General features: G+C 53.8%; 2 protein-coding genes across 3 annotated transcripts; both read right to left on the bottom strand.

Annotated features, from left to right (window-relative positions):
• Positions 1–328: 328 nt before the first annotated feature.
• Positions 329–7,378, bottom strand: PHKG1 (phosphorylase kinase catalytic subunit gamma 1). 2 transcript variants are annotated; one of them, XM_053995862.1, is made up of 10 exons: positions 6,999–7,378; positions 5,136–5,252; positions 4,676–4,851; positions 4,329–4,383; positions 3,637–3,702; positions 3,304–3,467; positions 2,700–2,790; positions 1,782–1,935; positions 1,571–1,696; positions 329–639 (listed from the first exon to the last, which is right to left on the bottom strand). In XM_053995862.1, the coding sequence occupies exons 2-10, from the start codon at positions 5,216–5,218 to the stop codon at positions 388–390; spliced, it is 1,167 nt and encodes a 388-aa protein (XP_053851837.1). In that variant the 5' UTR covers positions 5,219–5,252; positions 6,999–7,378; the 3' UTR covers positions 329–387. The 2 variants fall into 2 exon arrangements, with proteins under 2 accessions (XP_053851837.1, XP_053851836.1); XM_053995861.1 differs by having other exon boundaries at positions 5,136–5,269; positions 6,999–7,377.
• A 900-nt stretch (positions 7,379–8,278) lies between these two features.
• Positions 8,279–10,728, bottom strand: CHCHD2 (coiled-coil-helix-coiled-coil-helix domain containing 2). The gene is made up of 4 exons (XM_053995899.1): positions 10,562–10,728; positions 9,738–9,984; positions 9,077–9,227; positions 8,279–8,599 (listed from the first exon to the last, which is right to left on the bottom strand). Exons 1-4 carry the CDS (start codon positions 10,609–10,611, stop codon positions 8,589–8,591), a joined length of 459 nt encoding a protein of 152 aa, XP_053851874.1. The 5' UTR covers positions 10,612–10,728; the 3' UTR covers positions 8,279–8,588.
• Between the last annotated feature and the right edge of the window lie 2,277 nt (positions 10,729–13,005).

A 13,005-nucleotide genomic window follows, 5' to 3' on the forward strand; every position in this document is an offset into this window, starting at 1 on the left:
CCCCACCTCTCCCTGGAGTTGCAACGAGCACAAACCCTCTGTGCACGAGCTCTGCAGCAAACCTGACCAGGAGCCTTGACCACAAGGGTGGGCAAGAACACTGCTCAGGGATCCCTCATCCACCTCTAACTGTCCCAAAACAGGCACTGCTGAGGGCTGAGCCTTCCCCATGGGGAGCTGCAGCTGGCTCTGGCTCTGTTAAAAGGGTGTTTCTCCAAACCCATTCCTCCAGTGAGACACACCCCAGGAGCAAAGTATTTGCTGGGTTTGTATTTGCACCAGTCCTGAGCCAAGTGAAAGAAAATTTGAAAACCCCAGAAATCACCGGTTTGTTTTCCAAGATTTTACTCGCTTCACTGTGAGCCAAAGCAGGGGCTGGGGCAGCGATCAGAACAGCCCCTCCTCAGTTGCCAGGGTGAGCAGGATGGCCTTGCAGGTGTTCTCAAAGAGGGCAGCTCTGTTCTGGGCCTCCCCCTTCTTCACCCAGTGGCGGTAGGTGCGGAAGGCGCAGGCGTCGATGAGCTTGCGGACGGGCTTGAGGGCGTAGGGGTCCCTGACCACCAGCTCCCTGGTCACCGACTTCACCAGCCGGTACTGGTAGTAAATCCTCACCGAGGCCAGCACGGTCAGGCAGATCACCTGGGGCACAGGGAACAGCCTGGCAGTCAGGGGAATCTCCACAACAGCCTGGCAGTCAGGGGAATCCCCACAACAGCCTGGGATTGAGAGGAATTCTCCCACAACAGCCTGGCATTCAAGGGAATCCTCCCAACAGCCTGGGATTCAGAGGAATTCTCCCACAACAGCCTGGCAGTCAGGGGAATTCTTCCATAACAGCCTGGCATTCAGGGGAATTCTCCCACAACAGTCTGGCAGTCAGGGGAATCCCCACAATGAGCTGGTCCCAGTGCATTATCTCATGTGGGGGAGTCAGGAGGGAGCTCAGTGCCTGTCACAGTTTAGTTCCTGTGGGGCTGGCAAAGGGCAGGGGTTCATGCCAGAGAATCACAGAATCTCAGCATGATTTGAGTTAAAAGGGAACTTAAAGCCCGTTTTACTCCCTGCCATGGGCAGGGATGTCTTTGCCTATCCCAGGTTGCTCCAAGCCCTGTCCAACCTGGCCATGGACACTTCCAGGGATGGAGCTGCCACAGCTTCTCTGGGAAACCTCTGCCAGGGCCTCACCACCCTCACAGCCAAGAACTTCTTCCCACTATCCCATCTGACCCTGCCCTCTGGCAGTGGGAAGCCATTCCCACTGTCACTCCATCCCTTGTCCAAAGTCCCTCTCCAGGTCTCTTGGAGCCTCTTTAGGCAATGGAAGGGGCTCTAAGGTCTCCCTGGAGCCTTCTCTTCTCCAGGCTGAGCTCTCCAGCTCTTTCAGTGGTTATTTTTTGAGGTGAGAGGCAGTTTCTCCCTTCTCCCTTAACTCCCTCCTGTCAGGGAGTGCCTGGTCTGCACCCAGGCTGCTGCATCCTCCCAAAACCCACCCCATCAGCCTTACCCAACCCCCAGTTTCTCCCAAACCCATCCCACTGCTGGCTCCTGCAGCTCCCAGCCTCATCCCCACCTTGAATTTGCGGAAGGGGCTGAAGTGCCGGACCTCCTCCACGTCGTACTGCTGGAAGAAGGGGTGTGCCAGCGCCTCGCCCGCCGTGTACCGCTGCTGCGGGTCCACCACCAGGAACCGCGAGATCTGCAGGGGCACCCGCTCAGTTTGGGGTATCCCAGGGCTCTGCAGCACCCCCTCCACTCCAGGTTCTCCCAGCCCGAGCACCTACCAGGTCCTTGACGGTGTCGGAGCGGTCGTCCCACTCCGGGGAGCCGAACTGGTAATCGCCGTTCATGATCATGCGCAGCATCAGCATCTGCTTGCGGTGCCAGAAGGGCGGCGAGCCGGCCAGCAGGGTGTACATGATCACCCCCGTGCTCCACCTGTGGGCAGCCCACACCGAGCCTCCAGCAGCCCTGTGCCACCCCCGGGGCACCCAGCTGGCTCTGCGCCCCGGGGGTGGCCACGCCTGGAAAACCAGCAGGGAACTGCCCTGCCTGTGCCTGGGGAGGGGGCTGAGCTCACGGCTGGAGGGGGTTTGAGCTGAGCTGATGGGGAGCTGCTGCCTGGATGCTGCAGGAGGATGCCTTGAGATGGAGTATTTGACCCTTGCAGAGTTTTTTAGGGAAGGGAGTAGGGCTTGGTGATGCCAGCCAGGCTGGATGCCCTCGGGCACAGGTCAGGCTGTGCAGTGCCAGGTGTCCTGGCTCACATTGGAAAGGGGATGGAATGCCCTGGTGTGTGTCACAACTCTGACCACTGCAGCCTGAAGCCACCAGAGGTGGTGGCAAAGTCCCTGCAGAACTCTGGTGGGCTGCCCTGAGCTGGGTGCTCTCTCAGGGGCTGCACAAGGTGTGTTTAAAATCTCCATGTCTTGGAGCTCAGCCTAAGTTGACTTCCATGAATGAAAGTGTTGCTTTCCCTCCCACAATGGGGCAAAGTGGGAAGATGGGCTTGTCCCCAGGCTGCTTCTCTCCCTGCTCTGTGCCAGAAACCCCTGGTGAGCCAGACAGCCCCTCACAGCCACCAGTACTGACTTCTGGTGCATCATTTCATTCTTTCCAAACACTCAAACAGTCCCCATGGGCACAGTTCTGGCTGTGCCTCAAACCACGTGTGTGTGTTTATGGAACAGATCCTCACTCACATATCCACCTCCTTCCCGTAGCCTTGGTGCTCATCATCCATGGAGCACTGCAGGATCTCGGGGGCCAGGTAGCCAGGAGTGCCACAGATCTCTGTGGGGACAGGGACACAGGGCAGAGCATCAACCCAGGTGCCATTCCCACCCACCTCCAGGCAGCCCATGGTGGGATCTTTGCAGGGATGGTGCTCACAGGGAGGAATTGCAACCTGGTGACTTTTTTGGTGAATTATTGTGGCTAAAAAGTGAGGGAAAAAAAAAATTATATGGATGCTTGTGAGAGGGGATGCCTGTTGTTGGATATGTGGCTCTTTGCATGTAGGAGTTGGAGGAAACAAGTTGGGGTAGTAAGTGGATGAAGTAATGGGGATCAACTGGAGGAAAAAATAAGTGGAATGGATTAGGATGGTTTTCCTAAAGAGCAGCAGTACTTTCATGGCAAGGAGAGAGGTGTGGAAGCTGTGTGCAGGCAGAACTTGTGTGTGAGGACAGCAAAAGCAGCCAAACAGCACCAATTTGCACACCCAGGGGAGGCTGGTGACAAGGAGGAGAGTGGGGCTGGAAGAACTCACCAGCCCAGCATCCCCCCACCTCACCAGCCCCCTACCTTTGAGCTTCTCATTCTCGTTCAGCTGGCAGGAGAAGCCAAAGTCTGTCAGCTTGATGTTCATGTCATCATCCAGCAGGATGTTCTCCGGCTTCAGGTCCCGGTGGACGATGTTGATGGAGTGCAGGTACTGGATCACTTCCAGCAGCGCTCGCATGATCTTCCTGGGGATGGGGACAGCTCATTCCCTGTCCCAAATACCCACTGGCACCGTGATCCCAGGGAAGGGGACAGGGACAGTGCACAGGGACGCAGCCCAGGGTGCTGCGCTCTCCCCTCAAGCCCACGCTCTGCTCTTCAAGGTGATTTTCACCCCTCTGCACCTGGCCTTACCTGGTTTCTTTCTCGCTCAAGGTGACTTTCTCAGTGAGGTAGTCAAAGAGCTCCCCTCTCTTCATCCTGCATGAGGGAGGGGAAACAGAGTCAGGCAGAGGCTGAGCTGCAACAGCAAACCAGCCCTGAGTCCCTGGGGAGGATTAATCAGGGGTCTGTGCCACTTAACAGCCCAAAATAACTTTCATGAAAAAGGGTAAAAATGCCTTTATATATTTCAGTAAAATATCAGGCAGGAGGAGAAGAAGCTGTGTCTGGAGAGGGCAGGTTTTGGATAGAAACACAATTGTTAAGGTTGGAAAAGATCTTTAAGATCACCAAGTCCAACCATCAAAGATGGGTCAGGGATGGGGCTCTCCCAGTGCCATCCCACTGCTCTGACATCCACTGCACTGTCCTGGCATTGGGAATTGTGGCTTTGCAGACACCCTGGTCCCACTGAGCATATAAATAACCCTCAGGGATGCATGAAACTACCACCAAAGGTTACAGGGAAACCCGAGCAGTGCTGAGCCGCTGACAGAGGGAAAACAGTGCTGGCAGCAGAGCTGCAATGAGCTTGCAGTAATTGGGGCTTGATTCTACCTTAAGGGCTGCTTGTCCCTCCACTTTGCCATTTTTGGGCCATAAAAAGTTGGGAACAATCTGCAGAGAGGGGGTGGACCTAGGGTGCTGAGCCAACTGGTACTTACAGGTCAAACACCAAGAAGAAGAAGGTGCTGGATTCATAGCTGTCCTTCAGCTGGACTGTAATAAAGCACAGAGACTGTGAGCACAGTGTTCCTGTCCATCAACGGACTAAAAATCTGATTAAACTGCTAACTGAGTTAATGAAGAGCTGATCTTCACAGGTGTTGTGCTTGGGAGACAACATGGGGGGCACTGCTGGGGTGTGTGCGTGGAGGGAGAGCAAACAATGCTCTGAGCGGGTGCCTGGCATCACCCAGGGATTTCACCCCAAAAAACCCTTCCTGGGGACACCCTGAGGAACAAACAGGGCAGAAATTGCCCTTGAGTGGACGCTCAAGGCCTGACTTACTGACGTTGGGGTGGCCCGAGACCTTGCGGAGGATGTCGATCTCCTTGGTGGTGGCTTCCCGCAGCTCCTGCACCTCCTTGGGGGAGATGTTCCCCGCCGTGATGTCGATGATCTTCACGGCGTATTCCTGCCTCGTGATTTTGTGGATGCACCGCCGGACCACGCTGCTCACCCCCCTGCCAGGGACAACAGGGACAAAAGGGGAATGGTTCCATCCCTGCCTGCCCAGCCACCGGCACCTGGGCTGGCTGGGATTTTCATGCACCAGCAGGTCTCGCTCTGTCACCCTGTCTCGGTGGGACAGAAGGTTTTGAGCTGATGGAAAGTGCTGTTCCATGCTATTTTTAGCCCCACGCTGCTGTGGGCCCTGTTTGTATCAGATTCCCAGGGAACACTGTTCCTATCTGGCACTGAAGGACGTGAAACCAAAACAAGCCGCTTGCCAAAAATAAAGCTTTACCTGCCCAAAACCTCCTTCGGCTCATATTTTTCATAAAACTCCTTGGATGAGTTCCAGTCTGGTAGATCTTCTTCCTTGGTCATCTCTGGCTCCTGTCAGGCAGCACTCTGGGCTTGTCTAAGGGCAGAAAGGAGCTGCAAGGAAAAAAGAGCCAGGATGGGCACTCACTGCCCCCAGAGCTGGGATCATCAATCCCTTGTGGAAGAAAAAACATTGAGGAGGAAAGAAGAGAAGGAAGATCCTGGACCAACCAAAAGGGGTATTTTGCTGCTTGGAAAAGCCAAGCTCTGCCCTTGGGATGCTGCAGAGATCCCACTGGGAACAGGAGAAACCCCACTGGATTCCCTCATAGCCTGGCTGTCCCCAGGGGCAGAACCAGCCTGGCTGGGCCCAAGGCTTTGGGAAATGCTGCAGCACCCCAAAATCTCATCCCTTCCCTCTGCCCAGCTCACAGCAGCAGCCTCCAACACCAACACCACCCCAAGTGGAATCTGGAAGCTGGAATCAGCCCCTGTTGTTTTTCTCTTTCTTTTCCTTACTATTTTTGAGATGACAAAATTGTCTTTGGCTGAGAATAAAGAGGGAAAATAATGTTTAAAGGGAACAGAAATGCACTGAGGAGGAAAAAGAGGTGGTGAGGGTCAGTGAAGCAGCAAGAAGGGCTGGGTAGGGCAGGGTGCAGGTGGGGACAGAGGGACTGGGGACAGTGGGAGCTGAGCCAGCGTGAGGGCAGCAGCTCAAAGAGCTCCCTCAGCCACTCCGGTGTGGCTGCCAGCAGCCTCCACTACTCCTGAAAGGCTCTTGTCCCATTTCTTTTTCCTATTTCAGGCTTGTGGGGGGTTTATACAGCTTGTTTCTGTGCCCCTACACGGACTCCAAGCAGATAGGATGGAAAGCAGTTCTTACAAGCCTGGGCAGCAAAAGCGTCCCTTTGGGATGACAGTTTGTCGCTGGGGAGGGGACGGAGGTGGGCAGGAGATCCCCAGCTCTGTGAGCTTCCCTTTGCCCTCCTCTCAACAACTCTGCCAGGGCACTGGCAGCTCTAAGTACATTTAAATCTCATTAGCAATGTGTTATCTGTCCTGACCTGGTTTTAAGGACCAAAGTGTTGTTTTGGCTGTCTGGCTGCTGCTGCCAGGGATGTCTAACATGGGCTGGAGCCATTTCTAAACAGCCATGAGCTTAACTTACAAAATTTTAGTTGTTGGAAATACAGAGAGTAATGCCAAACCAAACTGAAATCACAAAGGAGAGGCAGGACCAGGAAGTAGGGAAAATAAAATATCTCTGAGGTGGGAGGGGAGGGAGGGGGGTAACCAAAATCTGATTATTTTTGAGAATCCAGGTCCTGGGGGTTGGTGTTGTGGGGAAGGGCTGGAGGCTGGGGAGCATCCACGGAGCCCTGCCGGGAAAAGCCTGGAATCTGCGTGCTGCCTTCTCCTGGGAGGGAAGAACCCGGGAGTTTGTTTAAAACAGCCTGGAATTATAAAAGCAGCAGGTGCAGGGCTCTAACGGGACACTCTGGGTTCATCAGCAGAGCGCGGGGGGGGGGAGAGGGGATTTTCTGCCGGGAGGAACAGTGAGGGTGAGGCGCTGGGCATCGCCCCCCGCCCGCAGCCGCCAAACGGGGGGATCGCTGAGGAGGACAAAGATATTCAAATATCCATCGGGATAAACCCGCACAGCTCAAGAAAAAATAAGCTTTAAGGCCGGCAGGGCAATGCGGCCCCTCTCCCTCAGCCCCGGGGCGCTCCAGCCCCGACCCTCCGCCGCTGACCCGGAGACAAAGAACGCTGAGCACGGGAGTTTTCCGGGGCAGGACCCCCCCCTCACAACCCTCCCTCAGCGCCGCCGGCTCCTCACCTCGCTGAGGGCAGCGCCGGGCTGGGCCGGGGCCTGCCGCCGGGAGCCGCCGGGAGCCGAGCGCTCAGGGCCGGCCGCCGCCGCCCGGCCCCGCAGAAAGCGCAGCGCGAGTTGGCAGCGGAGGGCGCCGGGCGGGCATGGCCGGGCAACGGGCAAGGGGGGGCCGGGGGCCGCCCCGGAGCTGCGGCACTTCCCCGGTTTAACCCTTCCGCCGCCGAGCGCCGCGCGGCCCCGGCCGCTCCTCCCCGGGGGCGTTGCTGTGGGGCCGCCGGGAGCGGGGAATGCCCCCGGCACGGAGAGGCTCGGCCGGGAGGGGCTGCGGGACGGGCTGGGAGCGCGGAGCGAGCCGGGGAATCGGGAAAGGTGGGAGGGAGCCTTCAGAGCAGCCGGCCCCAGCGCTGCCACCGTAAGCACCGAGCCGCTCTGCCCGCACCCAGCGCCAGGTCCGGGCGCCTCTTGGACCTGACTTACATCCCTAGAGAAAAATCTCTAGGGATGGTGACTCCACAACTCCTCTGGGAAACTATTCCAATGCCTGACCACCCAGTGATTTTTTTTTTTTTCTCCCCCTAATATCTAACCGAATGTCCCCTGTATCAGCTTAAGGCCATTTCCTCTTGTCACAGAGTGGCCCAAACGACCCACGGGTTTAACTTCAGTTTTTTTACCCCAGGAATGAGACGGGAGCTGGGTCAGCAGAGGCAAAGCTGCTCCTGCCACCAGGACAGGCAGTTCTGTCCTCATCCCCCCTGTGGGAGGTGACTCCTCTCCCTCCTGAACACTGATTTACTTTTCAGTTCCTGGAACTGCAGGTGAGATGTGAAATGCTTTAGGAACAGGCAGAACAGCTAACAGCACTTAAGGGAAAACAGGTCATGCTAGGGAGAAGTATCTTTAAAAGGAACTGCACTTCTCAGAGCAGGATTATTCCCCACCACCATTCCTGGTGGGAGCATAGCTTATCCAGGTTTTTCCATTGGCATCCAGGAGGGTGTTTACTTTACCAGCCCCAAGGATTTCAGTGGCTGCTCCCTCCAATGGGAAAAGAAGGGTTTGCACTTTGCATCAGAAAATACTTTAAAAACAATTATTATTTTCATGTAGCAGCAGTGGCTTTGTCACGTGCCTGAGCCAGGCAGGAGGGAAGGCCACGGGCTCATCTCTCATGGCTCAGCCCTATTACAGCATGAAAAGAAACACCTGCAGAACTCCCTGCCAAAATCAATTCTCACCTCCTCACCCTTCTACTCCAGCACTCAAACTCAGCTAAGGCAAGGTACTTCTAGAGAGAGAAGTTTATTTATAGACATTACATACATTCAACACAACAATCAGCAAAACCAGTTAAACCCACATTAGCTCATTCTGCTTTATTATTCACTCTTCCATTTTGTGCTAAATTAAGTTGCAGCTGTGAAGCTGGATCACATCAGAGGCAGCTATGGCAGGAGTCAAGCCACAGGAATGAGAGTGTGAATATATGAACTAACAAGATACCAGACAGCTTTAAACTTTATTACTGAAGCTTTTTGTTTTTCATTCACAGGTCAGTTCTTGCAAGATGATCTTCAGCAGCCTCCTTGTGCAGGCTTAGGCCAAACCTGAAATGGAAAGAATTTTCTCAGTGAGTTTTGGATCCCTGAATGGAAGGCTAAGGAGGTATCTCAGTAAATTCTGGATCCCTGAATGGAAGGTGTTTTCCCTGCCACAGGACAGATTTGTCAGGGTGTTCCCTCTTCCCTCATGCATTTGCTGGGATATGCTGAGCTGCAGACATCTGCACTGGTGCACAGCTGCCTCCTTCCTCCCAGGACAGGATGGTTTTGTAGTCCTTAGAGCTCTGTTAATGCCCCAAATGTGCTGCTGCCACTTTTCCAGTCATCTCCAATCCATGCACCAGCACAAAACATCAGGAATTCACCCTCTCCACCCCACAGCACCCAAGCACGAAGCCCAACAGAACAGCAGCTGCTTTACCTGACTTCAGAGCACCTTCACCAGCCCCCAGCTGGATCAAACCCCCAGGACATCATTCCCATGATACTTTTACTGATTATCCCATTTAACAGTGTACTTACCATTGGCAACCCTGCACTGCTTGAGCACCTCGCTGAAGCCCTCACACAGCTTGAGGTCAGTCTGGTTCTGGGCACACTCCAGGAATTGTTTAATCTCATACTGGCAAGGACCATACTGCTGCTGCTGGGCAGCCTGAGCAGCCTGGGGCTCCTGAAACACCAAAAGGCTCTGTAAGGACCCTTCCAACAAAGCCAAACACCCCCACACTGCTTGCTGAGGGTTCTTCCCTGCATTTCAGTCAAAATCTTCTTTTTTTTTAATGGAGAAAAAGTGAAGGGCTAAAATACAAAACAATTTTCCAGCAGAAGAATGCCACATTCAGAGCAGCTTTTTAAATTACAAACACTTGAGTGATTTTGATACATTCAGGTAACTCTGGATGGCACCTGAGCAAAGGTCTCCCCAGCATCAGACATGGAACATGGAAGTCCTGCCTGAATCAAAGGAATACAGTAGAAAGTAACACCAACACCTTGCCACACATCCCTCTGAACTCTTTGTAAGATGACTCACGGTGAGTTACCTGGGAGATTCAGTCTGTAGCTACACACTATATTTTTTAATATATATATATAGACTTTAAGCATCCCAGCTGTGACTCCCTCAGCCCAGGTGGAGCTGAGCTGCCACCAGTCAGTGTCCAGCCATGCTCCCCCTCACCTGGTAAGTGATATCAGGCCTGGCAGCTTCGGAGCTGCCCCCTCCACTGAACCCTCCGGTGATGGCGTGGCCGATGGTGTGTCCCACGGCCGAGCCCACGGCCACGCCGGCAGCAGTTGTGGCCATCTGGGCCATCAGCCCCGGCTGCTTCGGGGCCGGGGCCGCGACGGCGGAAGGCGGAGCCGCTGCGGGGACAGAGGCCCGAGGAGCCGGTGATGGAGACGGGGCTCTCCTCGGGGGTGCCCGGCTGCAGGGACACAAAGGGAAACATCACTTCATCATCATCATCATCATCATCCCAAACCACGCCGAGGCCACATGGCCGCAGGGCCAGGAGTTCGCCGTTCCTCCTGAGGCACGCCGTGTCCCGAGCTGGAAGGGACACGCGGTGTCAGAGTGCGCTGCACAGGAGGCCCCGGGATCACGCTGCGATTACACACACCCCTGTTACACGCTGAAGGAAAGAACTCGGTGTTCTGGTAAGCGTCTTATGCAACACAGGGTCCGGATTACAGACTTCTTTCTGCCTAGTTATTCCCCAGCTCACACTGCTGTTTTGGGGAAAAATCCAATTTCACCCAAAACTTGTTTGGTAATTTGACCCAAATTACCATGGTGTTGGTGTGCAGGCCCTGCTGCCAAGCAGACCCACTCCCATGCCCCAAATCGCCCAACCCCGCTCCGCGAACCCATAGCCAGCCCAGCTCAAACCAGCCGGGCGCTGCCACCACCCCGGTGCGTCACCCGCCCGCACAATGGCGGCCAGGCCACTGCGGCCTGCGCGGGGGAGAGGAGAGAAGGAGAGGGGGCCCGGCCGCCCTCACCTAGCGGGGGACGCCACGCGCGACGTGCGGCTGCGGTTGCCCCTGGGCATGGCGGCGGGAAGCGGAGGAAGCCCCGAGCGGCGCGGAGGGAACCGGAGGAAGCCCCGAGCGGCGCGGCCTGGCCCAACACCCGCACGCCGCCTCTGAAGGTCACCGCGTGCTACGTCACTTCCGGAACGCCGCGCGTGGGGCGGAGCTGAGCGGAGGCCACGCCCCCTCCTCCCGTCTGAGGCGCCGCGCGGGAGCGGCGGTCACAGTAAATAAATAAACACCTAAACTGCGGTTAAACCCGTGCTTGGGGGGCTCTTGGTCATAATAAACGTTTGAATAGCGATGGACCTGCATGTGCCGGATTTTCAGCCACAGTAAGCACCTAAATTGTGATAAATACGCGCGCGCAGGATCCTCGGTCACAATAAATTCTTATATCGTGATAAACCTGCCTTTGTAGGATCCTCAGTCACAATAAACACCGAAATAGCGTTAAACCCACGTCTTTGTGGGACTTCCTGCCACAATACGCACCTACATAGCGATAAATCCGCTCTTGTAGGATCCTGAGCCACGATAAGCATCTAAATCTGTGAGGGACCATCGGTCTCAATAAGCACCTAAATCTGTGAGGGACCATCGGTCTCAATAAACACCTAAATCTGTGAGGGACCATCGGTCTCAATAAACACCTAAATCTGTGAGGGACCATCGGTCTCAATAAACACCTAAATCTGTGAGGGACCATCGGTCTCAATAAACACCTAAATCTGTGAGGGACCATCGGTCTCAATAAACACCTAAATCTGTGAGGGACCATCGGTCTCAATAAACACCTAAATCTGTGAGGGACCATCACTCTCAATAAACACCTAAATCTGTGAGGGACCATCGGTCTCAATAAACACCTAAAGCACAATAAACCTGCACCCGTGGCACCCTCAGTCACAATAAACACCCAAATCGCCGTGGGAAGTGTTCCAGCCTTCGGGGAATCGTTCTCTGTGGAAAAGGAGCTTCCAAAAGCCTCTCGGAATTCAGCCCTTCAGTAGAGTTACAGATTTTATTTTATTTCTATGGATTCATGGGATCCTCTCTCTGGAGCAGAGAAGGGATCCCATCAATCCACAGAAATATCTCCAAGGGGTGCCAGAGGATGGGACTGGATTCATTTTGGTGATGCCTGAAAAGGAGTAATGGCCATAAACTAAAACACAACAAGTTTCCCCTCAACACGAGAAAGAATTTCTTTATGTTGAGGGTGGCAGAGCTCTGAACCTGCAGTGTCCCTCTCTGGAGACATTCCATCCCCACCTGGATGTGCTCCTTGGATGATGTCCAGAAGTCCCTTCCAACCCCAACCGTTCTGTGATTCTGTGATTTGCACCCCAAAGAAAGAAGCGAGGGTCCCTCCTGCCCCCTCATCCCCACCCAGGGGCTGAGTCTCCTTGCTTTAGAGACACTGTCTACTTGAATAAATGAATTTCTAAAGTAATTTATTAACTGTTGTATTAATGAAGCTGTTTCTATACACAGCAGCAACGATAAAGGGATACCACAGTCAACAGTTAAGATAATTCATGACAAAAAAATTGCTTGTTGGCAGTTTCTTCACTTAAAAAGAGGTGAAAGAGCAGGAATTTCAACATCTTTTACATCAGGGGATGTAACTGTTGCCTGAAGAAAGAAGTGCTAACGTTGTGAGTTTACAGAGCAGAAGTACAGCTCAGAAAAGCAGTTGCTGATGAGAGAATTGTCAGGAGATAAATACAAATGATAAACCACATTTATCATTTGCAGAAGCTCAGACTCTGGTGTTGCTGCAGGACAGCTTCTTCTCCCTGGCCCTTGGCCTCTCTCCATCTCTGAGAGCAAATCACAGCAGAGAAAGCACGAGTTATAATTTTGCTTTTCTAGAGTTCAGGCAATTCCTTTCTTAATGAGTGGTTTTCTCGATGCTTTTTAATTAATAGTTTTCAATTTTACCTCTTTTTTTTTTTTTTTTTTTTTTTTTTTTTTTTTTTTTTTGCTGGCAGAGCGATTCTTGACGCTTGAAGTCATTTTGCGACCGCGTCCCTCTTGGATTTGTTTTGTTTCGCAGAACAATGAGGGCAGGACGGCGCTGCAGGCGGGATGAATGCTGCCATTGTGCTTTGTCCTCCTGCTTTCCTTGGGAAAACTCCAGAGCTCCCTTTTGTACCGGCTCCCCCTCGCATCTGCTGATGCCACAGTGCACAAGGATTTGGGGAAGGGCACGACAACCAGTAGCTGGTGGCCATCCCAAAAAAAATCAGCAATAATGTTCACAGCAAGCAAAGATGGTTCATTTTCACCTGCCATGAGGGTACACCACAGGGATTAAGTGGTTCTTTAACCACCAGCCAGGTGTTGATGCTCCTTTTGACAGAAACGTGTGAAATAAGATCCAGCCCCGATTTTGGGGTGTCTGTCTG

Source organism: Vidua macroura, chromosome 20, assembly GCF_024509145.1.
Source record: "Vidua macroura isolate BioBank_ID:100142 chromosome 20, ASM2450914v1, whole genome shotgun sequence".
NCBI lineage: Eukaryota > Metazoa > Chordata > Aves > Passeriformes > Viduidae > Vidua > Vidua macroura.